Below are 26,126 nucleotides of genomic sequence, written 5' to 3' on the forward strand. Positions count from 1 at the left end.
CAGCTACCAGCATGCTGCACTATCCAATTCCTGCCAGCTTGCCAGGCTGTCCTCAGCAGAAGGTTAGCTTCTCTGTGTCATTTTGTACATTCTGTTGGTATAAATTAATTTTTAGGGAGTGTCACTGGAGCCAAACTTTGAAGGAAATTAGGGACTCTAAGGAGAAGCTGAGTGGCACAGTGGATAGAGTGCTGGGCATGAAGTCAGAAGACTCATCTTCCTTAGTTCAATCTGGCATCAGGCACTTATTAGCTGTGTGGCCCTGGGCAAGTCACTTCACCCCATTTATCTCAGTTCCTCATCTATAAAATGACCTGGAGAAGGAAATGACAGATCACTCTAATATATTTGCAAGAAAACCCCAAATGGGGTCATGAAGAGTTGGACATTATTTAAATGACTATACAACAACAACCAAGGGATTCTAAGAGACAGAGGTGAGGAGGGAGCTCATTTTTCCTTTTTAGGATAGCTGTTACAAAAGCTCAGAGATGGGAGATGGAATGTCATAGAAGAGTAACAGTAGTAAGGCCAGTTTGGCTGGACTGTTAGGTACATGAAAAGGAATAAAATGTAATAAGGTTTGTGTTACTTTATGATACAGAACAAAACCCTGGAAGCTGACAAAATGTCAGCTTTAAATAAAGCTAATTTTTAGAACTATAAATTATAATATGATGAATAGAGAAGACTTTGGTTCAAATCCCACTCCTGAAGCTTACTACCCAGATGCTCTAAGATAAATCATTTAATATCCCTGTGCTTCAGTTTTACCATCTATAAAATGGTGAGGTTGGGTCAGATAACTTCTAAGTCTCTTCAAACACTAGATCTGTGATCTTCTATGTGATTTTATTTATTTCTTAGTGGGTGGCACAATTTATAGAATTTGTAATGGATTTCAGAAAACATTTGTCTGAATTATACTTTTTTTTTCCCCTAGGTGAAACGATCTAAACTTCAGAAACAAATTTCAGATTTAGGACTCACATGGAATAAGATTGTAAAATTTGTGGATGATAATCTGGAGAAGAAGGAAGTACAAATTGTAAATGAAGACTTAAAAGATATATTGCGAGCAGCAAAGCAGATAGGTAAAGTTAAATATTTAAAGGACTTAAACATTTTAAAATACTGTTACTTATAGGATGTGGATAAGACAAAATTTAATTTTTTGAAAGCTCTATTTATGAGCTTCACTTTACAATAAAAGAGCTTGTTTCAGTTAGTCAGTTAACAACAATAAGCAATATAATCCCAATGATAACTTTTATGTAACCTTTTAAGGTTTTCAGACTGGTTTTCATTTAGTATCTCATTTGATTTTCCAAACAACTCTGTGAGGTGTAGATGCTATTATTATTTCCATTTTACAGATGAGAAAACCTAGGCTGAGAGAGGTTAAGAAATTTGATTAGACCACACAGCTAGTAAGTGTCTGAGGTGGAATTTGAACTCAGGTCTTTCTGACTTTAATTCCAGCATTCTATTCCTTGTTCTACCTAGCCTTCTTAACAAGCATTTATTCTGTGCTTACTCTGTTTGGTCACCATGCTAAGCACTAAGAATACAAAGAAAGGCAAAAACAGTCCCTACCCTTAAGGGGCTCTTATTGTAGTAGAGGAAACAACATGCAAATTACTGTGTGCTTACAATATACACACTATGTAAATAGAAGGTAATTTCGGAGGAAGACACTCTTTGGAGAGGGGATTGGGAATGACTTTCTGCTGGAGGCGGAAGTCGAACTAACATGAAGAAAGCCACGGAATCCAAGAGATAGAGGTGAGGAAGAAGAGCATCCCAGCTATGGTGGATAGCCAGTGGATGGGGATGGAGTGTTATTTGCACATAACAACAAGCAGGCACTGGCCTGTTGCTGAATTATAGCATATTTAGAGGGGATTAAAGTGTGAAAAGACTGGAAAAGTTGGAAGGAGCCAGGCTGCAAAGGATTTTAAAAGCCAAACATTATATTTGATTATAGAGGTAATGAGGAGCCACTGTAGTTTATTGAATTAGGGGAGTGCGTGGTCAGACCCTGCTTTATGAAAATTATTTTGATAGCTGAGTAAAAGATATATTGGTATAGAGAGAGACTTGCAACTAGGGAAATAAGTAAAAAACTATAGCAGTTGTCCAGGTGAGAGAGGATGAGGGCCTGTGTGAGAATACTAGATGAATGGCAAGAAAGAAATGTATATAAGAAATGTTGTGAAGGTAGAAATGACAAGATTTTGACAATAGATTGAATATGTAGGGTGAATTTGAGCAAGAGTTGAAGACAACATGAAGTTGAGCGCCTGTGTAACTAGAGAGATAGTAATTGAAAGTAATAGTTGGTGTGTTGGCAAGAGGGGAAGAATTGGAAGAGATTATGAGTTCTTTTTTGAACATATTTTTGTTTTAAAAATTCCTATGGGACAATTTGCCTAAAGGAAGTTGGTAATGTAGAATTGGAGCACTAGAGAGGGCCATATAGTTAGATCTGAGAATTATTGCATAGATGTGATTGATCCCACAGAAGCTGATGAAATCCCCTTGAGGTGTAGAGGGAGAAAATAAAAGGGTCCAGGACAAGACCTTAAGGGGGCCACCCATGGTTAGTGGGTGAGATCTCTGGAGGAAGAGCCAACAAAGGAACATGAGAAGGAAAAATACAGACAAAGTAGGAGAAGAACAGGAGAGAGTTGTGTCACAACATCCTAGAGAGAAGAGTCTCTAAGAGTAGACTTTCTCCTTAAAATTTGGCTATCAATTGTAGCATTTAATGAATGTGAGAAGTTGCTGTGGAGCTTCTTCAACTTATATTCCCTCTATATATTTAAATTATGCAGGAAAGATAAGTCATGTATGTTATGAAAGGCATCATTAAAGCATCAGTCACCTCAATTCTCATTTAAAATTTTAGATTTAAACCCATAAATGTTTTTTAAATCAAAATTTTTAGATTTTAAAACTTAAAAAACTTAAAAAAATTTAGCATGAATGCATTTATGTCTGAATTATATTTGATTTTCCTTTATGAATGAGAAGTTTTCTTGTCTACCACATTCTATTCATTTTTCAGTCTATAAGTTGTAGAAAATAAAACTGGCCACATTTTCCAGTTTGAGTTCCTTAAATCATCAGGTTGAACATGAATTCCTGAGAAAGTGATCCCTTCCCACAAATAAGGATAGTAGGACCTTCCTTCTCTTGATTCCTCCCTCCTCTGCTTCTGATATTATTCCTCCTATCTATCTTTGAACTTTTTATTTCCTCAAGAAGCATCCACTCCACCCAGAATAAGAACTGCTCATCCCTAGAGGTCAGACAGGCAAAAAGAATTTTATGAGGCAAATCTACTAGGTACATTGTTAAAAGATGAACATACAAAGTAAAACAAAAAGTTTCTGTTCTTAGGTGGCTTATCTTCTCATTGAGGAGGACACATGTAAATAATTGGCATGTGCAGGGTATATATAGAGAAGGAAGAAAGTAATATCAGAAAAAAAAGTACTAGCAACTGTAGGGACCAGAAAAGTCTTTTTGTAAAAGGTAAGATTTAAGGTAATTCTTGAAAAGCCAAGGAAAATGAGGTTTACGTGATGGGAGATGAAGTAGCTTATCCTAGGAACATTAAATAAGGCAAGAGTAGAAAGGTAGGAAGAAATCAGGTTATGAAGAACTTTAATGCCAAATTGAGGATTTTACATTTGATCCTATGGGGAATACAGAGCTACTGGATTTTACTGATTAGAGAAATTACATGAATAGACATACAATTTAGGAAAATTACTTTGGCAACTGACTGGAGGATATATTAGAGTAGTGAGAGACCCGGAACACCATTTAAAATAGTCAAGGCAAAGGTGATGAGGGCCTGAACTAGGATGGTAACAGTGGAGAAAAGGGTACAGATGTGAAAGTTATTGTGAAGGAAAAAAATGACAAGATTGGATATGTGAGGTAAATGAGATTGAAGTGTTAGAGATGATGTTGAGGTTATAAATCTGGATTACTGGGAAAATGGTGTTACTTTCAACAGAAATGGAGAAGGTTAGAAGGAGAATGTGGGAGAAAAATGAGTTCTATTTTAGAAATGTTCAATTTAGAGATACATATCAGATATCTAGGTGGAAATGCAAAGTAGGCAGTAGTTCACAAATGGAGCTCAGGAGAGGGATCAGGACTGGGTATAGACACCTAGGAATCTTCTGCATAGAGATCATAGTTGAAATATTGGGAGCGGATGAAGTCACTGTGAGTATAGAGAGAGAAATCAGAGGATCCAGGACAAAATTTTAGAATACATCCACAGTTGGAGGTGGGATATGGTTGATGAATAGGAGAATGAGAAGAGAGATCAGAAAAGTGAGAGTGAATAGTGTCACAAAAACCCAGAGTGGAAGACTAGTATTAAGGAAAAAGGGTGGCTAATAGCATAAAATCCTGCAGAGAAGTCAAGAAGGATGAAGACCGAGGAAAAAGCCATTTGTTTAGGAATTAAGAAATCTGGACCACATTTTTCAGCATTTTTTTTTACACTTTTTTTTATTTTTTTTATTCCTTTTTGCACATAGAAGTTACACGTGTTAAAGTTTGAGCTTTATAGATAGAAAGCGGTCAGATATAGCTAAATAACTTTGAAATGCTTAAAAATGTCCTTAATCATCTCATGCTTGGTCTATCTCAGTAGCTTCCTGTCTGGTTCTTTGAGATTTTTCTTTACTCTGATACTTCTTATAGATTGCTACCACATTGATCTTCGTCATGGTCCACTTTGATTATAATTCTCTTTTCTGGAAACAGCAAAGAAGAGTCATAATGCTGTGTAACATTGCTCTGACCAACACAGCAAAAACCACCATTCACAATTTGTAGCTTATAAGGTACTGAAACTTTGTTGTCATTCAAGAGTCTTTACAACTTCTCCTTAATTTATATTTCTTTGTCACACACTGATGACTGTTTTATATACTCTGATTTCTTCTCTTACTGGTATATAGGTTCTTTCCCCCAACATAATTAATTGGATCTATAAAGAAAATATTAAGCAAAAAGAAAAGTTTCAAGGGGAAGGGGCAATTGGTTCTATAGGATTACTGATTATATCTGTGTATCAAGCATTATAATGATGGTAAATAGACTGATATTCAAGGAAATTAATACTTTTGGAGCTAAAGTAAGCTATTTGGATTATCACCAGTTGATTAGCTAAATGCTATTACTGTAGGGTTTGTGATAATTTGGGGAGGGTTGTGATAATGTGTTAATGATGCCACTGTTCTAAGACAGCTGCTACTGAGTATACTAGGTAGTAGTAAAGAGTATTGGATTTGGAGCAAAAGGCCCAAGTTGTGTTCTTTGTTCTGCTTTTTACTAACTGAGATCTTGGGCAAATTCAGCAATTCAGCAAACATTTATTAAGTAACCTACTATATGTAAGGCATGAAGCTGTAGAATATACTTAGATGAAAAGAACATACTTCCTTTCCTGAACCTTGGTTCTCTTATCTGTAAGATGAGGATAAAAATGAGGAAAAAACTTTGTAAACTTAGGACTTTATAAACTTTATAAATTGTTGGTTGTATTTGTCACTGTGTTGGTTAGTGCAGTGTTACGTGGCATTATGCCTATTCTTTGCAGTTTCCAGAATTTGTCTCATATTTTTTCTGCTGTTTTGTTTATTGTATTTTTATACAATAAAAAATAAACTTCTGTTTATTATATTCTTAATACTTATACTATCCTTCTATTAGAGCAAGAAAAAAGAGGGAGGGGTATAATATATGCTTGCATGAACACTTGTCATTTTCAGTAATTTCAAATAATTTTGCCGTTAGAATTCTGAATCAAAAGAAGTTTGCTGTTGTGGATATTTTAAAACTAAATATTTGAACTACATACCTGTTTCTTTTGTTTTGAGTTAAAATCTAGCCTCAGAAACTTTACTAGCTATGTGACCCTGGTCAAGTCACTTAGAGTTTCCTCAGTTGTAAAATGGGAATAATAATAGCACCTAACTCATAAAGATATTAAGAGGATCAAATATGATGATATTTGGAAAAGTGCCTGGAACATAGTAGGTGCTGTATAAATGCTTATTCCCTTTCATGTTCTTGAAGTAGAACTTCTTTGTTGAAAAAAAATTCTCATTAGAATTTTGTTTGAATGTTCACATTTGTTCTTTGCTGCATTGTGAGTGGAGAGGAAATATCATTATACACGAGACAGAAGGTTATTTATAACTCTGTATTTGTGTTTGATGGTACAAGGTAATTCTAGGAAGAATTGAGGATAAGAAGCATTTTGAATAGAAATTGAGTATTCTCTTTGTGAAGTGAAGATTAAGTGGGAGATGGTATGGATAAGTCAGAACTGAAACTAACTGGGTGCAGTAGGATTGAGATGAGGAGTAAATAAGCTAGGAATAAAGTTGAGCAGCAGTGAGGCCAGGGCATGTTGCCTTCTTGTTCTTGTTCTCTCTACTTTAGACATCTAGACAGAGTGGAGAAGGCAAATTTACCTTCACAGAGTCTGAGCAGATGAGTTATTTCTTTTGCCAGTCACTGACCAGTGTCTATAGGAATAAATGAAATAAAATGTTCATATATAATTTTTAATCTTCATCCCAGTTAGAAACTTGTGATGTTATTTGCACTGTTGTACAGTTTAAATGGCATGTATGCTGTCAGTGTCAACAGGATTGCCACTGGGAACCTGCATGATCTTGGGCAACTTATTTATATCTCTGTGCCTTAATTTATTCATCTGTAAGATGAGGTTTGATTCAGTTGACTTTGAAATTCTACAGTTTTTATAGTTTAGATCTGAGATAATTCTTTGCCACTTAAAAATGCTTTCCTCTCATTCTTTGAGCTATTTCTTTAGAGTGTGCTTATTTAGTTGTGGTCATGCATATGTGTACATTATTGTAAATTAAGTGGCTTCAGATAATAAGAAATAAGGAAATGTTTTTGTATCAAGCATTTTGACAAATGAGTTAACTTTTGCAAAGATTTTTAAAACCGAATTGAATTTTGTATGGAAGATAATTATTGAATCATCTTATATTTTCATTGTTGTATGGCTTATTTGATAGTAACATATTAAAGTTAAAATAGCACAATAGTTGAATTTAACTGTCTTATTTTTGTACATGTATGTATAAGTGCTTATGCATTTGTATTTGGTGTGTATGTGATAATGTGGTTAGTTAAAATATGAAATTACGTTATATTCTTGGAGGATTATTTGAATTATTTTTATTACACATAACTTTCTTTGAATCTGGAAAAATGACTTGGTCAAAAACAAACAAAACAATTATTTTTTTTTTAAATATCAAATAGAAAGTCAGAAAGAGCTTAAAATAAAAAGCTTTTCTTCCCCATTAACTGTCAAATATTATACAGATGTATTTTTTTTCTGTCTTTTAAATTGTCATTGTAATACAGACATGTACCAAAACACTCATTCCTCTTTTTTTGGATGTATTATAATTAGGGTATAATTTCTTTTTTCTTTTCTTTTTTTTTTTTTTTGCTTTTTGGAGGGCAATTGGGATTAAGTGACTTGCCCAAGGTCACATGGCTTGTGTTAAGTGTCTGAGGTCTGATCTGAACCCAGGTCCTCTTGACTCCAGGGCCGGTGCTCTATTCACTGCCACTTAGCTGCCCCTAAGGGTATAATTTCTTGATCTCTTTACTTAGAAATTGAGTGGTTTGCGACTTCATTCTGAGATGTAAGGAATAGAGGAATTCCATATTTAATTGCACTAAATGCAATTTATTAATGATTTTTATCCAGTTTGTGGTAAGCACACACAAAAAAGAGATAGTTTTATTTTCTCTGTCTCACTGTTCCCTAGGTCTCAGTGTTATAGAAGAAAATAGGATTGTTTTCAGATAGTTTTTATGTTAAATGTAGATTGATTTTTGAAAATAGCAGTATATCTTGTTTAATATTTGGTTAGTGACATTTGAGTTGAACGAATTTATTTGTGTTACACGTTAATCTGTTAATTACTGATGTGATTTTACTTTGTGAGATATTTGTAAAAATGTATCCTATGTTTGGGTTGAGCTAATAATCTCATTTCTTTTCTATTTGAATAGTTGGAACAGACAATGGACAGGAAGCAATTGAAAGTGGAGCTGCATTTCTTTTTAAGACATTTCACTTGAAAGATTGTGTTGGTCATAATGAAACAAAGGCTCTTAACCAGATGTTTGGTCCCTTTCCATCATCATCTGCTACTGCAGCTTGTAATGCCACTTGTCGGATTGCATCCCACTTTGCTGAAGACCATCTCACAGCACTTGTACAAATGACAGAAGAACAAAATGGTGACAGAGTATTATTTGGAAAAAATATAGTGTTTTCATTTGACATGCATGATTTAGATCACTTTGAAGAATTGCCAGTAAATGGTGAAGCTGATGCCCAGAAAGTTATAAGCCTTGATTATAAGAAATTTCTAAATAATCATTTAGAACATATCCAGGAGAGTTATGCCTCAGATTTCAAGCCTGTGGAAAAAAACAATGGTTCTTTTTTATGGTGTGAAGTTGAAAAGTATTTCAATGAAACTTTGAAGGGAACTGCTGAAGCACCAAGAATAGAAGATCTTTGCTGTACTTTGTATGATATGCTTGCCTCTGTTAAAAGTGGTGATGAACTTCAGAACGAGGTATAGTTGATTTATTTTGTTGGAAGTTTTTTATTAACATGCAGTGTCTTGAAAAAGTTTCATATAATATGGATGCTTGAGAAAGATCAACCAAGAGAACCCTCTTTAGTATTTTGCTTTAGTATCTACTTACTGGTTATATTAAATAATATTTACTTCCTTTTTCTATGCTTTGTGGAGGCAGAGTTTATTTTTTCTTAGTTTTGTGTCCTCCTTACAGTCTCCCATAGTGTTCTTTATACTGGTATTTATATTTTGCTGAATTGAATTTTAAATATCCTTGAAAAAGTTTAAGGAGCTTTCTCTCTTAACAATTTGTATTCATTTGTATTTGATGCACTTACTGATATTTGAGATGATTTATCTATCATCAATTATGAATGTCTTAAAGGTCATTAATTATGCTAAAAGTTATAATAACTTTATCAATTCGGAATGTTTACGGTTTAAGTAATTTATTTCAGGCTGGTTGCTAATGGACGACTATGATTTTACATGGCTAATAATATAATAATAATAGCTAACATTTATATAACACTTTAAAGTTTGCAAATCACTTTGTAAATACTATCTCATTTTATTCTCACAATAATCCTGGGAGATAAGTACTATTATAAATCTCATTTTATAGATGAGGACACTCAGAGGTCAAATGACTTGCCCAGGGTCACCTAGCTAGTAATTGTTTGAGGCTAAATTTGAACTCAGGTGTTCTTGACTCCAGATCTAATGCTATCCATTGCACCATATGGCTGCCTAGTATTTGTATATTTAACTTAGTTTTGAATAAGTTAATCTAAAATATTCACATAAGATTGAAATGAGAGGCTTCTAAGGAACAGCTTATTTATTCTTGCTGACTAACTATATGGCACTTTCCCAGCTTCGATAGTATTAAGTAGAAGCTTATAACTATTTAGAAATGTTCTCTTCTGTGAGTTAAAAGTGATTAAAAAATTTTAAACATCTTATGGTAAGGTTAGATTTTGATTTGTGTTTCTGTTCACCGAAGAGAAAATATTTTCTGCTGCTATTCTGTAGTATTGCTGGCAGATGATTTTGATGTACAATAGTGGACCATTTGCCCTACTTTTTTTTTTTAAACTATTATTTGATTTTTTCAATTAGAAAAAAATCTACCTTCTTTTTTTCCTTTCTCATCCCAACTTCCACCCATCTATAAAAGAGACCAACAAAAGAAAACCAAAGCCCTTGTTACAAATGTGTATAGTCAAGAAAGCATATTTCTGCTTTGACTATGTCCAAAAAAATACTCTGCATTTTGAGTCCTTCATCAATCAGGAGGTGAGTGGGATGTTTCATCATTAGTCCTCTGGAATTATGGTCACGACATTGATCACAGTTCCTACATCTCTAAAAATTGTCTGTACTATATTGTCATTGTATAGATTTTTCTGCTTTTGTTCACTTCATTCAGCATCACTTCATAGAAGTCTTCCTAGGCTTCTCTGAAACCATCCCTTTCATCATTTTTCCTCCTGTTTTCCTATTGAGTGAAATGTGTTTTTGTAACCAACTCAGTGTGTGTGTGTGTGTGTGTGTGTGTGTGTGTGTGTGCATGTGTGCGCATGCCTCCTTTGTCTGGTTTAGGTGAATCTGTGGTTCAAATGTCAATTGTACCCTTTAACCCTGAGGTGGGGAACCTGTAGCCTTGAGGCCACATGTGTTACTCTAGGGCCTCAAGTATGACCCTTTGACTAAATCCAAACTTTACAGACCAAATCCCTTTAATAAAAAAATTGGTTCTGTAAAATTACATATATATATATATATATATATATATATACTTTGGAAGCCTGGGATTCAAGCTCTAATATTCATGAGATTTTTTCCTTTGGGGTTTCTTTTTAGGTGGTGACCAATGGATTCTTTCTGTTTGCACTTTGCCTTTGGATTCTGTGAGATCTGGGAAATTTTCTTTTAAGATTTTTTGAAGTAGGATTTCTAGGCTTTTTTTAGACACAGTGTTCAGGTAGTCTAATGATTCTTAAATTTTTTTCTATTTTCCTGATAAGTTGTTTTTGCTGGGAGATAACTCGCATATTTTTTTCTATTCTATCTTTTGGTTTTGTTTTATAGAATGGCTTCTATTTGGTCCATTTTAATTTTCAGGGGAGATTGTTGCTTGTCTGAGGTTCTGTACCTCTTATCCCAAATTACTAATTCCCTTACTAGTTTTTTTTAATAGCTTTCATTTATTTTCTGTTTTTTTTTCTCTAACACTCCAATTTCATTTATTAAAAAAAAAAAAAGCTTTTGGGGTGGCTAGGTGGCGCAGTGAATAGAGATCACCAGCCCTGGAGTCAGGAGGACCTGAGTTCAAAACTGGCCTCAGACACTTAACACAAAACTAGCCGTGTGACCTTGGGCAAGTCACTTAACCCCAATTGTCCTGCCTTTCTCCCTCCAAAAAAAAAAAAGCAAAAAAAAAAAAAGAGCTTTTTAACTCTTAAAATTCTTGCTTTATTTCTTCCATAAGTTTTGTTGAATTTGTGCCTAAGCTGTGTTTTTCTTTGAGACTTCACTTATAGATATTTTGAAGTCATTCTCTTCTGAATTTGTGTTTTGAGCTTCCCTATATCCATAATAGCTTTTTTTTGGTGGGACTTTTTTTTCCCCACCCTTTCCCATTTTTCCAGCCTCTTTTCCTGATTTTGGACTTGATACCACTGAGCTCGACCCACTTCTTAAAGGAAGGTCTGGGATGGTACTGTTGCTGCTTTCTTGGGATTTTGAGTATTGTGTTGTTCCAGGATCTCAGGGACAATTCAGTGTGGGGAGCTACAAGCTTCCAGTGCTCCCAAAGTAGTCTGATTATTTCTCCAGATAAACTATATGAAGGGCTGTGCAAAAACTGTCAAGGTAGAATTATTTAGTCATTACCAGGAATCTTTGGAAGATCTTGTAGAATGGGTAAAGATGGAATTGGAGAAGAACAACAGTTCAAGTTTTCCAGAAAAGGAGAGAGAATAGAGTCTACTAAGAAGAGACCAATGAGCCCAACCTCTATTCCTTGAAAAATTCTATAACAAATTATTAAAAGTATGGTTAATGAAAATTAAAAAAAAAGAAGTGTTGATCCCAAGCAACCACTATGGCTTTATTTAAGCACAGGTTATTGAAGACTTTCTTTTTCTTTTCTTTTCTTTTTTTTTGGACAGGTTTACTTGACTGGCACATCAGGGAAATGCTATAGAGATTGACTTAGATTTTCGTAAAGCCTTTGATTACTACTTTCTTGGGGAAATGATAAAGTTGAGGGGTTTAGACTAAATTATCTTTAAGGGCTCTTCTAACTCTTAATCTGTGATCTTATTATCTGTATGGGTAGATGATAATATAATTAAGTAAATTTTAGATTAGTTGGATATCAGGGCCCAGAGAGAAACCATGAATCATTTGCTATTAACTTGTAAGACAACATCTGGTATTGGGCCCCATGGATCTTTTTTTGACTTTCTGCTATGCAATATTTTTTCAGTCTTGGACAAAGGCATAAATGGTATACTTATCACATTTTCAGACAATATGAATCCTAAAGAGACAACTAACATACTGAATGATAGCCAGGATCTGAAAATAAATCCTAACAGACTGACATTGGACCAAATCACAAGAGATGAAATTTAATAATAATAATAGCTAGCATTTATTTAGCATTTAAGGTTTGAGGAGTGCTTTACATATGTTATCTATTTTGATCTCATTTAATTTTGGGGATCAATCTAAAATCTTATACTAAGTTTAAACAAATCAACTTCTTAACTGCAAATGGGAGAGGCATGGGCAAACCACAGGTTATTTGAGAAAGAATGTGTAAGCTTGTGAATTGGAAAGTTCAATAAATTAGTAGCTATTTAACGTAGCAGCCAAAAAACATAATGCAATCTGAGAAGTTGTTTTATTTTTTCAGAATTCCAGATATCTATTTCTTTTATTTAAATAGATTATCATGGGAAGTATAATATTCAAAAACCAGGTCTTTAGGACCATAGGAAGAAAAGACTTAAGACATCTTTTCTGGGTCCTTTTTTTGCCCATTACTTTATTTTTTTTTTCAATTTTAAAAATATTTTTATTTAAAGTTTTGATTTTCAAATTCTATCCCTCCTTCTTTTCCTATATCCCCTCCCCCCTCCCTGAGAGGGTTAACAATCAGATATAAGTTATACATGTGCAATTATGTGAAACATTTCCATATTAGTCATTTTATACAGGAAGACCTCAAATAAAAGAAAAAAAAGGAAAAAAAAAGAAAAATGAAAAATAGCATGCTTCAGTTTGTATTCAAACTGTATAATTTCTTTTTCTGAAAGGGAATAATCTTTTGGGATTGTCTTGGATCATTGTATTACTGAGAATAGCTAAATCATTCACAGTTTTTCATCAAACAGTATTGCTGTCACTGTGTACAACATTCTCCTGGTTTTGTTTGCTTCACTGTGCATCAGTTCATATAAGTCTTTTCAGATTTTTCTAAAATCATCCTGCTTGTCATTTCTTATAGCACAATAGTACAGTCATTACAATCACATACCACAGCTTGTTTAACCATTCCCCAGTTGATGGGCATCTCTTCAATTTCCAGTTCTTAGCCACCACAGAAAGAGCTGCTATAAAATTTTTGTACAAAGAGGGGTACTGTTCTCTTTATTCAGATGTCTTTGGGTATAGACCTAGCAGTAGTATTACTTGATCAAAGGGTATGCAGAATTTTATAGCCCTTTGGGCATAATTCCAAATTGCTCTCCAACATAGTTGGATCAGTTCATAACTCTGCCAACAGTGCATTGGTGTCCCTGTTTCCCATATCCTCTCCAACATCCAACATTTTCCTATTCTGCCATATTAGTTAATCTGATAGGTGAGGTCACACCCTCAGAGTTGTTTTAATTTGCATTTCTTTAATCAATAGTCAATTTAGGATTTTTTAAAGAGAGACATCATGTCTAAGAATAGGGAAGTGATTGTCTCACTGTATTTTGCCATTATTTGTCTATATGTGGAGTATTGTGTTCAGTTATAGGTACCATGTTTTAAGTATGGATACTGATAAACTCTAGGTGGTATGTATAGAAGAATGAAACTGGGATGGCAAAGTGACTTAAGATTATTCCATATGAGAATTTGTTGAGGGATATGAGAATGTTTAGCCTGTGGAAGAGAAGAGTTAGAGGGGAACATAATAGTTATCTTTTAATTTGAAAGTCTGTCACATACTAGGAAGTGATTAGACTTATTCTGCTTAGCTCCATAGAGCAGAACAAGGAGCAATAGATGGAATTTGCAAAAAGGCAGATTGGGCTTGATGTAAAGAAGAACTTGCTAGTAATTAGTGGTATATAAAAGAAGTGGGGGCTGCCATGTATGGTGTTAGAGATCTTTCATAAAAGACTGCATATTTGAGGGGATTCTTGTTTAGGTATACTTTGGAATGGGTCACTTCTGTGATCCTTTCAACTCATTCTATGGCAAGTGAAGTTTGATTTTTGTTGATAGGATTCAATTTGCTTTTTTTTGCATGGCACACTTCTTTTTTTTTGTCATTTGTATTTTGACATTTGCTGTTGGCATCAACTTAATCAGATGATACTTCTTGATCCTTCAAGTTCATTCCTCAAACCAGCTCAGTTAATATATAAGTATAAAAATATTACTTTAGTTTTCTAAAGAAAGATATTTTGTTATTAGCTATTTGAATGACAAAAATGACCCTATGATCTTTTGAAAAACTGGAATATAAAGATTTTTCAAAATGTTATCAATTTAAAAATCATTTTTCAATTAACTAGCATTGAAAAGAAAATATTAGAACCAAATTCTTGTAACCAATATACATAGTCAAGTAAAAGAAATTTTTACATTATACTTACCCCCAAAATGTGTCTCTTTCAGCACCTTGAGTCATTACCTTTCTTTCAGGAAACTGATAGTATAGTTCAATATCAGTTCTCCAGAATAATGGTCAGTCATTGCATTGATCAGTGTTATTAAATTTTTCAAAGTTTGTTTTCTTTAAAATGTTGTTATTCTACAAACTGTTCAACTTCTTGTCACTTCACTTTACCTCATTTGATACTGATCCCTTTTGTAATTTCTTGTATTGTAATAGTAACCCATTATATTTATACACTGTAATTCAGTAAGCTTTTCTCTGATGGACAAGTACCACCTTAGTTTCAATTTTTAGAAAGCTATATAAAAGATTTTTGCTTAAAAGTTACCCTTAATGCATAGAGTTCTTTATAGAGATGAGAAACCAGTTATGTGGATTGGCAGGTATTAATGTTTTCTCTGTCAACTTTTGGTAAAATCACCATTTATTCTTTTTTCTATTCTTTTGAAATTTTTCCTTTGAGAGATATTGAAAAAAATCATACCTAAGTTTCTTTAAAATTGTATTACCTCCTGGCAAGTTCTTTTTTTTCCTCTGTATGTCATTTCGTTAGGTTCAACTGCTCTTCTGACATAATCATTTTGGACAAGCCATTTAACCTTTCTGGACGTTGGTTTCCTCTTGTTGTAGATGTTTTCTGAGGTCTTTTCTTCCTCTAGTTTTATGATATTATGATCTTAAGTGCCATTGCTACCTTCATTATCTTAAGATAGAAGTGTGTGTTGTTGCCACTGTGGTGTTGCCACTATTGCTAATTATGAAATTAGATTAGTATAAAAACAGTAGATTGACTGAATTTTTTGTTTGTCGTTTTCCATTTTTTTCTGGAATGTTCTTGAAAAGAAAATCTGTTTTAACTGGCCTCAAGCTAAGCTCTCTATGGATTTGTTTTCTCTTAAGATGCTTTTTGCTGTTTTGTGATGTGACTTTGGTTATCATAAAAACAGAATAGGCATGCTTTCTCAGATTATTTTCCACCGAGGCCAAAATTATTGTCATGTAACTGTTTGGAAGGTAAAGAAAACCTAAGATCTTGCTACGCTTTTTTTAAACATTTAAAAAGCTTTTTAACTCTTTAGAACACAAAGAATCATGAAGATTCTTTAGCAAGATATATCGGTACAGCCTTAAAATTATACAGGCCTCTGTGAGCACTAGTACCTCTATGGAAATAGCTTTGTTCAGTGACTCTTGATATCATGTGAGGTAGAAAATGGAAAAAAAAAATACTCATCTAAGAAGTTTGTTAGTGTTGTAGAAATGTGCTCTTCAGTTTCCATAAAAAAGTAGAATTTTTTAATTTTTTAAAATTCTGAACTAAACACTAAAATGAGCATTTCTATATACAAAGTAGCACAGAAAAAGAAAGTGGTACATGAAACTACAAATCTCTTTTATTGTACAAGTTGTTTTTCTTTTTAATTATAATAAACATATAACATTCAGATCTATTCTGTTTTCTGTGTTTTCTCCTGGCTTTTAGAGGTTTCCTTTTTAATGATGTGATTCTCTATTTAATTTGTAGAGGGTAATAATAATAATAGCTAACATTTATGTAACTTTTACTTTGTGCCTGATGACACTGTGCTAAGCACTTTACAATTGTAATCTCATTTGATCTGAGAGATAGATGCTACTCTTATCCCCATTTTACAAATAAGGAAAGTAAGACAACAAGGGCTAAGTGACTTGTCTAGAGTTTCATAGATAGTAAGAATCTGAGGTCAGATTTGAATTTGACCTCTTCCTGACTCCATTCCAGGCACACTATCCACTGTACTACCTGGCTGCCTTGGCAAAATAGAACAGGACACTAGAAAACCTCTTCACTGAAATCTATAGCAGGGGAAAAGATTGGCCTAGCCATCCACACTGGAAAAACAAAATGAATGAAAAATTTGTGTTGCCCAGGTATTTGGGCACTTGTTCACTTAATTTGTCAAAATAATTATCCTGTATAGGCTCAGCAGATGGTTAGCAAGCCGTGCCTAAAATTTAGCAAGAGAAAGATACTGGACTGGATCACATCCAAGCAGTCTTTCAGCAATTGCAGACTGCTGTTTGCTGCTGTAAAAGGCTATCTCATTAACACTAATGATCTAAAGATTCCATATGTCAAGAATTAGACAATATCCAAAATGTGGAATAATAAAAATAATAGATAATCCAAAAGGCAATGGAAAAGCATATGACCAACATAGGTCCTGGCATTTTACCATTGGTGACTTCTTGTGGACTAAAAGTGTATTACTAGGTGATTTTGAGGATATATATGGTTGAAAAAGCTAGTCATGTAGTTAGGATAAGACAAAATAAGTGGAAAAGCCAGTTGCTTCATTGTACCAGTGAGATAGAAGAGGCATAAGAGGAAACATTCCAGCCCATTGCATAGACCCATTGGAGAGGAATTGTGGAAATACATCAATGACTTCAACAACCAGAATCTATTAAGTGCCTTCAATTAAGTACTCTTAGGCACTGAGGATACAAAGACAAAAATGATAGGCCCAATGGCATCTACATTCCATAATAGGAGACAAAAACAGTATAAAATACAAAATATATAAAAGTTAGTTTAGGAGTGGAGGTCACTAGCACTTAGGGGTAGGCTGGAGTCAAGAAAGGTTTCAGAGAGAAAGTGGTGCTTGAGCTACTTTGAAGAAAGTAAGGGATTCTTTAAGGCAGAATCAAATTAGAGTTTATCCCATGTCTAGTGCACAGGCATAGAGATGGAAAATTGAGTGCTATTTGTGAGGAAAAAATAGCAAGGTCTTTCTGACTGGATCATAGCATTCAGGAAGGGGAGTAATGTACAATGAGGCTAAGAAGATAGGTTGGAACCTGCTTGTCAAGGGCTTTTAAAAAACTGGATGAATTTATTTTTGATCGTAGGGACAATGGAGAACCAATGATGTTTGAATATGACTGACCTGACCTGTGCTTAAGAAAAATCATTTCACCAGCTACCGTGTTTCCCCAATAATAAGACCTATCCTGAAAATAAGCCCTCCCCTTACTGTGTAAGATTCCTCTAAAATAAGCCCTCCCCCAAAAATAAGCCCTATTGAGATTGCTGCTGTAGTGAAGGTGATCCCCTGTGCTACACACTACATTACGGTACCCTCTGTATGCACCGTGCCCCCCCCCGTTGAAACGCACGCCGCACTCCGAGCTGCATCCAATCAGAGCTGCAGCAGTGAGCGCGTCATCCTGTTCTTCCCCAGTGATTTGCTTATTGAATAAAGGTACATTTTTTTGTTCACATTTACCTGTTTATTAAATTGCTGTCAATGTTCATTAAATAAGCCCTCCCCTGAAAATAAGCCCTCTGGTGTTTTTCTGTCCAAAAAAAAAATAATAAGACAGTGTCTTATTATCGGGGAAACACGGGTAGGTAAAGGGTGGATTGGAATAGGGAGAGCCTTAAGGCAGGGAGATAAATTAGGCCATTGCAGTAGTCCTGGTTAATAATGATGGGTCCTGAATTAGGGGGCAACTGTGTGACTAGTGAGAAGAGGACAGATTCAGGAGATGTTGTAGCTATATAAAAACAGAAGTATTTGACAACTGATAGAACACATGGTGTGAGTAAAGATGAGGAAGTAATGACAGTACCAGAGTTTTAAAGCTGGGAGACTAGAAGGATTGTGGACAAGATTCACACAGTATTTGGTTTGCAGTTTAAAGACAGCTTTAGCATCTCTTAACAAGGAATATGGCAGTGCATTCCTACAAGTAGTATGAATATAATGTTTCCTCCACCCAATATTCTGATATCAATCAATAAACATTTTCAATCAGTAAACATTTATTAAGTGCACATTTACTATGTGCCAGGTTGGGCAGCCAGGTGGCACAGCAGATAGAGTGCCAGGCCTGAGGTCAGGAAAATTCTGCTTCCTGAATTCAAAACTGGCTTCAGACACTTACTAGCTTGTGACCATGGGCAAGTCATTTAACTCCGTTTGCCTCATCTGCAAAATAAGCCAGAGAAGGAAATAGCAAACCCCTCCAGGATCTTTGCCAAGAAAATCCCAAAGGGGGTCATAAGATTCTGACACGACTGAAACAACTGAAAAGCTACATGTGCCAGGCACTGTGCTGATCACTGGGAATACAAAAAGAGGTCGATTCTCTCTCCTTTAATTCAGAAGTAAAGTAGTTATCATTTGTTTGAACAGATTGCTTCCATCACTCACCTTTAGACTCAGATTCATTCATAGTGCATTTAGAACCAAGGCATCTTAGCTCTGAAAGTGACCTTAAAGGGACTGTCTGGGCCTTCATGCACTCATTATTTCTACAGTATTTCAAACAGATGGTCAGTCTAGCATGTTTTGAATATCTCTTTTGATTAATTCTTCATTAAGTTGCCGGGGCAGCTTTAAGTGTTCAAAAGGTCTTTCCTACATTGAGCTAAAATCTGCCCTTTTATCATTTCCATAATTTGCCCTCCAACGCAACATAGAACTAGGATTTTATGTCAGGGGCTGTGAGGGAAGTCATCAGACATCTAATCCAGTTGCCTCTTTTGCAAATGAGGAGATGGATGCCCGAATGGGTTTGGTGACTTGCTTAATATGAAACAGGTTGTAAGTGGGAAAGCTTGGGTTTGAATTCAGATTCCACGACTCCCAAGTTTAATGGAAAAATCCACTGCTTTGTACCATGCTGTCTCTACAGTGATGAAATCAAATCAGTTTGAGTGTAAACAAACACAATAGGAAAACTGATTGAAATTTTTAGAAATTAAAATACTGAATTCAAATATACATTCATGCTTTTTATTAAACTGAATGTACTTACACAATTCATGTGTAAAAAAAAAATGTTGACAGTGTGTGAATTCCTTAGCCTTAATGCTAATACTTCCTCCAAAGGAGGCAACCTCTTCCCAAAGTTCTCAACTGACACCTGGATTCTGTAAACATATTCTTTTTTTTTTTTTTTGCTTTTTGGAGGGCAATTGGGGTTAAGTGACTTGCCCAAGGTCACATGGCTAGTTTTTTGTTGTTGTATCTGAGGCTGGATTTGAACTCAGGTCCTCATGACTCCAGGGCTGGCGCTCTATTCGCTGCGCCACCTAGCTGCCCCTGTAAACATATTCAAAAGATACCTAAACTAAAAGTTTGAAGAAACCCATACTCAAGTCTACTCCATTTTTCTTATATGATTGTCCTTGAACTGTTTGGTAAGAGCTGTGTTTTTCCCATCTCTTTAAAGACTGCCCAAGTGTCTTTAAACATCTAGGTTGATAGAGTTTTTAAATTAACACTATAGTGTGGTTGTTTAATGAGTTAATATTAATATTACTATTCATTCCACTTAGCCACAATGATATGGTAGCTGTAGAGAAGTTGGGCCAATTTAGGGCTAGTTAGACAAAATGAATCCTAGTTTGTGGTCAGCTGGACTAACTCAAGACAATGTGGGAGTTTATTTGTGCCTGTTGGTTCACTTAAAGCCTACCTCTTATAGGTGTAGTAATATTGTATCAAATTTAGTCATTTGATAGAGGATAATTGAGCAGAGCTTCCTTTCCCTGAATGTTTCTCTTCGGGACTGAGAGTGAAAGCAAGACCTTTGGTAATGAAATCTGATGCCATAGTTGATCCTGCTGAGATTGTTGTGTGGAGCAGATTGATTATAATGTAAAGCAATAGCTCAGGAAAGCTGTCCAGAAGGGTTAGGTCAAGCACTTTACTAGAAGTCTTTTAGGTAAAAGCTGGATGACCATTTCATAGTTGTTTCTAGCACTTATTTAGGAATGGGCTGAATTAGGTGACCTCTGTGATCCATTGAAACTGTGTTTCTGAGATTCTAAGTAGCAGTATTTTTATTGGTTTTAAGTTATGGCTACTTTATTCAGAGAGCTCCAAATCTGATATAATAATACTAACTAGTATTTACATAGTACTTTAAAATTTGCAAGGTGATTTAAAAATATTTTAACCTCATGACAACCCTGAAAAGTAAACACTATCATCATACCCATTTTACAGATAAGGAAACTGAGGCACAGAGTGGGTAAGTGACTTGCCTAGGTTCATACAGCTAATAGGTGTCTGAGGCCTCATTTGAACTCAGGTCTTCCTAACTCCAGGTCCAGTCCTCTATCCATTCTGCCACCTAGATGCCTAGTTATACACCTTGTAATCAGTCAGCAAGACAGAGTCTAATAATAGACTTTTTCCCTACATATGCTCTATTGAAATCATGATGTAGTTTAAAAATAAATGTTCTGTGGTCTATCCACCTAATAATGCGATGAAGAAATAAAATTAGGTTAATTCTAAATGTATTGTGAGTGAACCTTTAGATAATATTGTTTAGGATTTTGTTAATGATCGGTGTTAGGCTTATTTATATGTAATTCCAATGATGCACTTTTTCTTTACTCTTGAAAACTGGTATAATACTCACCTATTTGGGGGGTGCCTCACCTTTATTAATGACATCTGAGATTACTTACTGACAGTGATTCAGACTATTTATAAATTTATTAGAAATAGCAAAGAGATGTCATTTATCTCCCACCTAAGATGTTAATTTTAAATGATTACTTTCTTCTTACCTTAGATAGCATTTCCTTCTTTATCATGTTTATTCTACTTTCTCCAATTTTAACACCATTCACCTTAACCAGAGAATACAGAAACAAACCAGATGTATAGTTTGGTCTTATACCTCAGTCATCATATATCATAGTATGACAGCAGTGATTCTTCCTAGCAGTAATTTGATCCTTTCTTCATTGTACCTTTTTTTAAAGACGTAAATTTTAAGAGGTTCTTTTTTGCTTTTAATTTTTGAAAGACTCAGTTTGTGCTATATCTTAGACTTCCCAATGCTATTGTTATCTCTGGTAGCATGCCTTTCCTTCTGTGTTTTCTACATCCTAAAAAACTTTAAGCTTATCAGCATAGCAATTTTTTTCAAAGGTTCCTTCCTTTCAATTTTTCTGACATTATTCAGGATTCATATAGATTAAGTTTCTTTTTGAGAACATTCTGTATCTCATAATATTTTCTCAGAGTATTAAAAATCTAGGATATATGTTTACCACCAGGTATCCCTCCTTTACTTTTTTAACTTCAGTATGACATCATCATTTAGTTCTAAGGTTTCTTTTGCTTACATATTGGCAACCAATTCTTTTCCCTTTTCGCCTAGAAGAAGGTAAGCTCCTTGAGGTAAATGTCACTTTTTCATTCTTGTCTCCATATCCCTAGAGCCCAGCATAGTGCTTCACTCTTGTATGAATATGCTAAGAATCTGTGCTTAAATTTCAACTAGGAATGACTTAGTAGATAGCTAGAGGTCATGACCTGGCCAGAATCACATTCCTAGTGTTAGATTTGAATTCACTTTTCCTGCTGCTGAATGCAACACTTTTCATTATAGCAAACACCCCTTTTCTATATAAAGCTGTGCTCTACACCTAATAGGGGCAATAGAAGTGAACCTTGCACAGGAAATAGCAGAACAAAATTGCCTAATAGAGATCACCTAGTTGCCATTGATTAATTCAGGTCACCTAGCCTAGATAAACTATGTCCTTGAGTACTAGAAAAAACTGACAGAAGTGATTACTAATCCACTATCAATGATAGTTCAAATAATAGTAATGACATAAAAAATAATAAAAACTAACATTTATATAGCACTTACTATTGGCCAAGTACTGTGATAAGGACTTTACAAATAACATTTCATTTGATCCTCATACCAGCCCTGCAAAGGTAGTAGTATGAACAACAACATAGCACTTACTGTATGCCAGGCACTGTGCTAAACACTGAAATTATTATCTCATTTGATCCTCAGAAAAACCCTTCAACAAAGGTGCTATTCTTCCCATTTTATAGATGAAATTTTGTTTTCTTTTCCCTCCCTCCCTCCCTCCCTCCCTCCCTCCCTCCCTCCATTCCTTCCTTCCTCCCTTCCTTCCTTCTTTCCTTCCTTCCTTCCTTCCTTCCTTCCTTCCTTCCTTCCTTCCTTCCTTCTTTCCTTCCTTCCTTCCTTCTTTCCTTCCTTCCTTCCTTCCTTCCTTCCTCTATGTGACTGGCCTCTATGTGACTGGAACGAGAAACGAGGAAAGGAAGGAAGGAAGGAAGGAAGGAAGGAAGGAAGGAAGGGATGCCTTCCTTCCTTTCCTCGTTTCTCGTTCCAGTCACATAGAGGACACTACCTGTGGGACTCCTTAGCCCAATAACTAGTACCACTTATGGCATCCATAAAGGGATAGATATTTGCATTGACAGCCATAAGGAGAAGCCAAGTTTGGGCTCTTTGGGAGCAAAGTCTTAACTTTTTGAGGTGCATCCCACCAAACTACCTCCTAGAGCTGTTCATCAAAGAATCTCAGAAAAGAAGGAACCAGAGCCACCCAGATAATAAGTGTCTGGGGCCAAATCAGAACCAAATCAGAATCCAATTTTTTTTTTTTAATGGTGGAAGACATTTTTTTTAATCAATTTTTTTTTTTCTAAAATTTTGATTCTTCCTATGGAACCTCAAGGCCAAAATCAAGATTCAATTTATATCATGGGTAGACTGACCCATGTGGAGTAGATTCTGATCTACACAGATATTCAATGCCTGCTTCCAATCTAACCACATGGAAACTCCTATAGATGAAGTTGTGACTTGCCTGGGTCACATAGATGATAAGCAGTGTGGCACATTACTATCTTCATTTTATGGATGAAGAAATTGAGATTTGGAAAGATTATTAAATAGTTTTTCCAGGGTAACACAGCTAGTAAGTTCCTGAGGTATGGCCATACAATTTGGAACTTTCTTGACTAAGATACTGGAGTGGTTTGCCGTTTCCTTCTCCAGCTCATTTTACCAAAGAGGAAACCGAGGTAAACAGGATTAAGTAATTTGCCCAGGTCTCACAACTAGTAGTGTCTGTGACCAAATTTGAGGAATCTTTCTGACTTCAGGCCAGGCACTCTATCCATTGTACAACTTAGCTGCCTTTAGTGAACTACAAGCTACTTATGAGTCAACAGTGTGATATGGTAGCCAGAAAAGTTTGTATAATCTTCATTGGCATGACTTCCAGGGGTCATAGAGAAGTACAGCTCTCAAGAATAAGAAAATAATATTCCTATTGTATTATGCCCTGGTTACGTGACATCTAGAATATTGTGTTTAATCCTAGGTATCACAGTATAAATTTAAGAAGGTTACTATTAAGCTGGCAAGTGTCTAGAAGAGAACATCCAGAGTATTGGAGGTCTTTCAGTCTATGTCTTAGGAGGATTTGTTGAAGGAATTAAAGATGTTTAATTGGAGAAGAGCAGACTGGGGGAGGGGGACAGGATGGGGCCTAATGACTGTCTTAAGGTATTTCTAGGATTGTTATGTGAAAGAAGGATTAAGCTTGTTGTTTGACCCCAGCTGATAAAACCAGAAATGGTGGGTGGAAGTTGTATAGAAGCTTTTAGGCAGATTGCCTAGAAAAATAGCCTATTACAGATGCCCCAGAATGAACTGGACTTCATTGGGCATTGATGGGCTCACTTTTCATTGTAGGTCTTTGAACAGAAGTTGGATAAACACTTGAGGGGTGCATTATAGTAGGGATGCCTTTTGAGTGATGGAGTAAGTGGCCAAAAGTCACTTCCAAATCTAAAATTCAGTGATTTTATGAACAACATATATTTGTATGTATGTCAGCTTTAAATCCAGGTTACCATAGTTGAAAGTAATGACATCAGACAACATCAAATTATTGAAGGAATAAGTCATTTTTAGCATGGTAGAATACTTTTATCATTGCTTTCTTTGACTGGTTTTGTAATTTTTGACAGGACAGTGCCAACCATTTTCTGCTTTAGTGGTTCCATTCCTGGTTGTACAAGATGTTCTATTAATTTGAGCCCATGACAGTTCCACATTGAGAACAAAACAAATATAAAACCCATCATATACTCTGTACTCTTGAGTCTTCCACCTTTTTATTAGGAGATGGGTAGTATGTTTCATTAGTAGTCTCTAGAATTATTGTTGGTCATTACATTGATCATAGTTCCTAATTCTTTCAGAAGTATTTGTCTTTCCAACATTGTCATCGTATAAATTGTTCTCCTGATTCTGCTCACTTCATTCTGTATTAGTTCATACAAGTCTTCCTAGATCTCTTTGAAATCACCTCTTTAATTTCTTATTGTATAATAATATTCCATCATATTTATATGTACCTTGTTTATCTATTTCCTGATTGATAGATATGCTTTTGCCACCTCAAAAGAGCTTATAAATGTTTTTGTGGTTGTTTAATTAGTTTATTTTGCTTAGGACTAACCTTCCCTTTGTTTAATTCTTCTCCTTTCCCTCCTATTTTCCTTTTGAGTGAAATGTATTTCTGTACTTAACTTTGTGTGTGTGTGTGTGTGTGTGTGTGTGTGTGTGTGTCTGTGTCTGTCTGTGTGTTCCCTTCTTTGGCCCCTTCAGATGAGAATGGGGTTCAAGTGTCGCCAGATCTTCCCATTTCTCTTTATTTGTTTGAACTTATAGTTGCACATTTTGATTATGGGAGATACTTTTCCCTTGCCTTTCTTCCTGCCCCATTCCCACCCTCTACCTGGTAGTCTTCTCTTAAGATCATCAAGACATTACAGAACCATTCTCAAATGTTCTGTCTAATTAGACTCATTCTATGATCCTAGATGATGAGGATTCAGAGGGGACACATGTTAGAATGTAAACAGTCTGTCTTTGTTTAGTCCCTTTTTATTGTTTTTCTTGTGTACCTTTTATATTTTAATACTTATGTTTGAAATTCATTGTTTCTGTGTAGCTTTGATGTTTTTATCAGGAATGTTTGTAAATCCTCTATTTTCTTTAAAAGTCCTTTTTTTCCCATATAGGATTATACTCAGTTTTTCTGGGTTAGTTATTCTTGCCTATAAACCCATGTATATCATTTGCCTTCTGGAATATCATATTTTTGTAGGGATAATTTCTAAATTGTGTGTGATCTTAACTGTGGCTGTTTTAGTACTTCAGTTTATTTTTCTGACTGGTTGCAGTATTTTTTCTTTGACCTGGAAGCCTTGATTGACCTATAAAACTCTTGAAAGTTTTCATTAGAGGTGTCTTTTAGATTGTGACCAGGGGACATTTCCACATTGCTCTCTAGTTCTAAGAAATCTGTACAGTTTTCTTTTAAAATTTCTTGAAATATGATGTCTGCACTCTTTTTTTGGTCATGGCTTTGAGGTCATCCAGTGATTGTTATTTTTTCTCCTTAATCTGTTTTCCAGGTTAGTTATTTTTAGTATTAGATGCCAGTAATTTAATAGAATATAAGATTTTCCCTGCCCATTAATAGGCCTCACTTAGAGCACTTTAAGGGAAGCTTGCTTAGGGGAGGCTTGGTTGTAGGAAGGCTTTTACACCTTTTGTTAATTTCTAATTAGGCACTGAGTCATTGAGGGTTATTATGCCCTGTGGTTCTAAAGTGTGTGTTGTGTGTGTGTGTGTGTGTGTGTGTGTGTGTGTGTGTGTGTGTGTGT

The 26,126-nt window shown here is 35.1% G+C and overlaps 1 protein-coding gene across 3 annotated transcripts in view; it reads left to right on the forward strand.

Moving 5' to 3' along the window:
* Positions 1–26,126, forward strand: part of ASCC3 (activating signal cointegrator 1 complex subunit 3) — a 373,754-nt gene that overhangs the window by 23,138 nt on the left and 324,490 nt on the right. For all 3 annotated transcript variants that reach the window (XM_069077160.1, XM_069077161.1, XM_069077162.1), the window contains exons 3-4: positions 944–1,094; positions 8,104–8,678. In XM_069077160.1, coding sequence (XP_068933261.1) covers positions 944–1,094; positions 8,104–8,678 — 726 coding nt within the window. The remainder of the gene's footprint in view (positions 1–943; positions 1,095–8,103; positions 8,679–26,126) is intronic.

The sequence above is a fragment of the Petaurus breviceps genome, unplaced genomic scaffold, assembly GCF_028583685.1.
Source record: "Petaurus breviceps papuanus isolate PSGF00001 unplaced genomic scaffold, PetGlider_PUasm1.0 90977, whole genome shotgun sequence".
Taxonomy (NCBI): domain Eukaryota; kingdom Metazoa; phylum Chordata; class Mammalia; order Diprotodontia; family Petauridae; genus Petaurus; species Petaurus breviceps.